The 1598-nt window shown below is 49.4% G+C and overlaps 1 protein-coding gene across 3 annotated transcripts in view; it reads right to left on the bottom strand.

Annotated features, from left to right (window-relative positions):
* Positions 1 to 612: 612 nt before the first annotated feature.
* The window catches only part of LOC103460390 (nascent polypeptide-associated complex subunit alpha, muscle-specific form), a 22551-nt gene continuing 21565 nt past the window's right edge, over positions 613 to 1598 (bottom strand). Inside the window, exons 12-15 of one of the 3 annotated variants that reach the window (XM_008402541.2) lie at positions 1341 to 1484; positions 1176 to 1265; positions 921 to 1091; positions 613 to 702 (exon numbers count right to left, since the gene is read on the bottom strand). In XM_008402541.2, the coding sequence (XP_008400763.1) occupies positions 961 to 1091; positions 1176 to 1265; positions 1341 to 1484 (365 nt within the window). In that variant the 3' untranslated portion in view covers positions 613 to 702; positions 921 to 960. Of the gene's footprint in view, positions 703 to 811; positions 1092 to 1175; positions 1266 to 1340; positions 1485 to 1598 lie in introns of those variants that run through there. The other 2 variants (XR_001776272.1, XM_017303293.1) reach the window with 2 other exon arrangements.

Genomic DNA, 1598 nt, shown 5'->3' on the forward strand with positions numbered 1-1598 from the left:
TTTCTTCTTCCTGTGTGCTTCCTTCCTGCTTCCTGTTTGGTTCTTTTCTTCTTCCTATCTGCTTCCTTCCTGCTTCCTGTTTGCTTCCTTTCTTCTTCCTGTCTGCTTCCTTCCTGCTTCCTTCTACTTCCTGTTTGCTTCCTGTTTGATTCATGTCTGCTCCCTATCTGCTTCTTTCCTGCTTTCTGTTTGCTTCCTTCCTGCCTCCTGTTTGCTTCATTTCTTCTTCCTGTCTGCTTCCTGTTTGCTTCCTATCTGCTTGCTTCTTGTTTGCTTCATTTCTTCTTCCTGTCTGCTTCCTGTTTGCTTCCTTCCTGCTTCCTGTTTACTTCCTGTCTGCTGCCTGTTTACTTCCTATTTGCTTCCTATCTGCTTGCTTCCTTCCTGCTTCTTTCTGCTGTCTGTTTACTTCCTGTTTGCTTCCTTTTGCCTCCTGAATGCTCCCTGTCTGCTTCCTTCGTGCTTCCTGTTTGCTTCCTTCCTTCTTCCTGTCTGCTTCCGGTTTGATGCCTGTTTGCTTCCTTTTTGCTTCCTTCCTTCTTCCTGTTCTTCTGTAACTTTTGGACTGATTGTGACATTTTTCATCCGTCCACAGAGGAATGGATTCCGGGGATCATCGGCGCGTCGCCAGCAGCAGGAAGTGTTTCAGAGCAGCTGAAGCTCCGCCTTCATCATCGCAGCAACGCCCCATTTTCCTTACCGCTGTGGGACACAGGAGCATTCTGGGTAATGTAGTGTTCATGTTGGAAGTGAGATGTATTCAGTCTTGGTTTTTTGATGTTTTCTTTACTATTCAACGCTAAAGAGTCACCTGACAGGTGCAACAGTCTGAGTATAATAGCGTGATGTCACTTCCTGTCATACTGCAGAAAAAATGAAGGTTGTAAGCTTTTAATCAGGACCAATTATCTTTATTCCACCTGTGATGTCATAGTGGGTGTGGTCTGTAACGGGGCATGGTCAGCTGATGGTGTAGCTGATTAGGATGAAGGTCACCAGGTGAAGCTGTGATGTCACCGAGGGGGAGGAGCCCTGTGAGGTCATAGTACAGCCGCTCTTCTTCGTGCAGACTCTCTGCTCGCAGAACTGACCTGCACACCCAAACGTAACACACCTGTTCTGGTCAGACCCCACCCACAACACCTAGCTGTGACATCATACAGCTGTACAGGTACCTGTGGAGTTGCCTGGACAGGTGCAGCGCAGGAAGTCGACGCAGGTGCCGCCGTTCTGGCAGAGCAGCCGTTCCGAGTCACAGAGGTTTTCTGAGGGACAGATTAGAGTTCATCAGTCATCAGCTAACATAGCTTAGCCGCCTAGGCAGCTAACCGCAAGTGTACCTGTGCAACCGGCTCCGCCTCCTCGCCAGGTGAACCCAGACACACAGGAGTCACAGCGCCGCCCGGTGGCTCCAGCTTTACAGCGACACAAACCGGAGTCAGAGCAGTGAGGAGACGCGCTGCCGTCCGGGTCGCAGTCGCAGTCTGAGGATACACTCAACATCAGCATTAGCATCATTAGCATTAGCTTCACCAGCATTAGCATCATTAGCATTAGCTTCACCAGCATTAGCATCATTAGCATTAGCTTCACCAGCA

This window comes from Poecilia reticulata, unplaced genomic scaffold (assembly GCF_000633615.1).
Source record: "Poecilia reticulata strain Guanapo unplaced genomic scaffold, Guppy_female_1.0+MT scaffold_236, whole genome shotgun sequence".
In the NCBI taxonomy this organism is placed as follows: domain Eukaryota; kingdom Metazoa; phylum Chordata; class Actinopteri; order Cyprinodontiformes; family Poeciliidae; genus Poecilia; species Poecilia reticulata.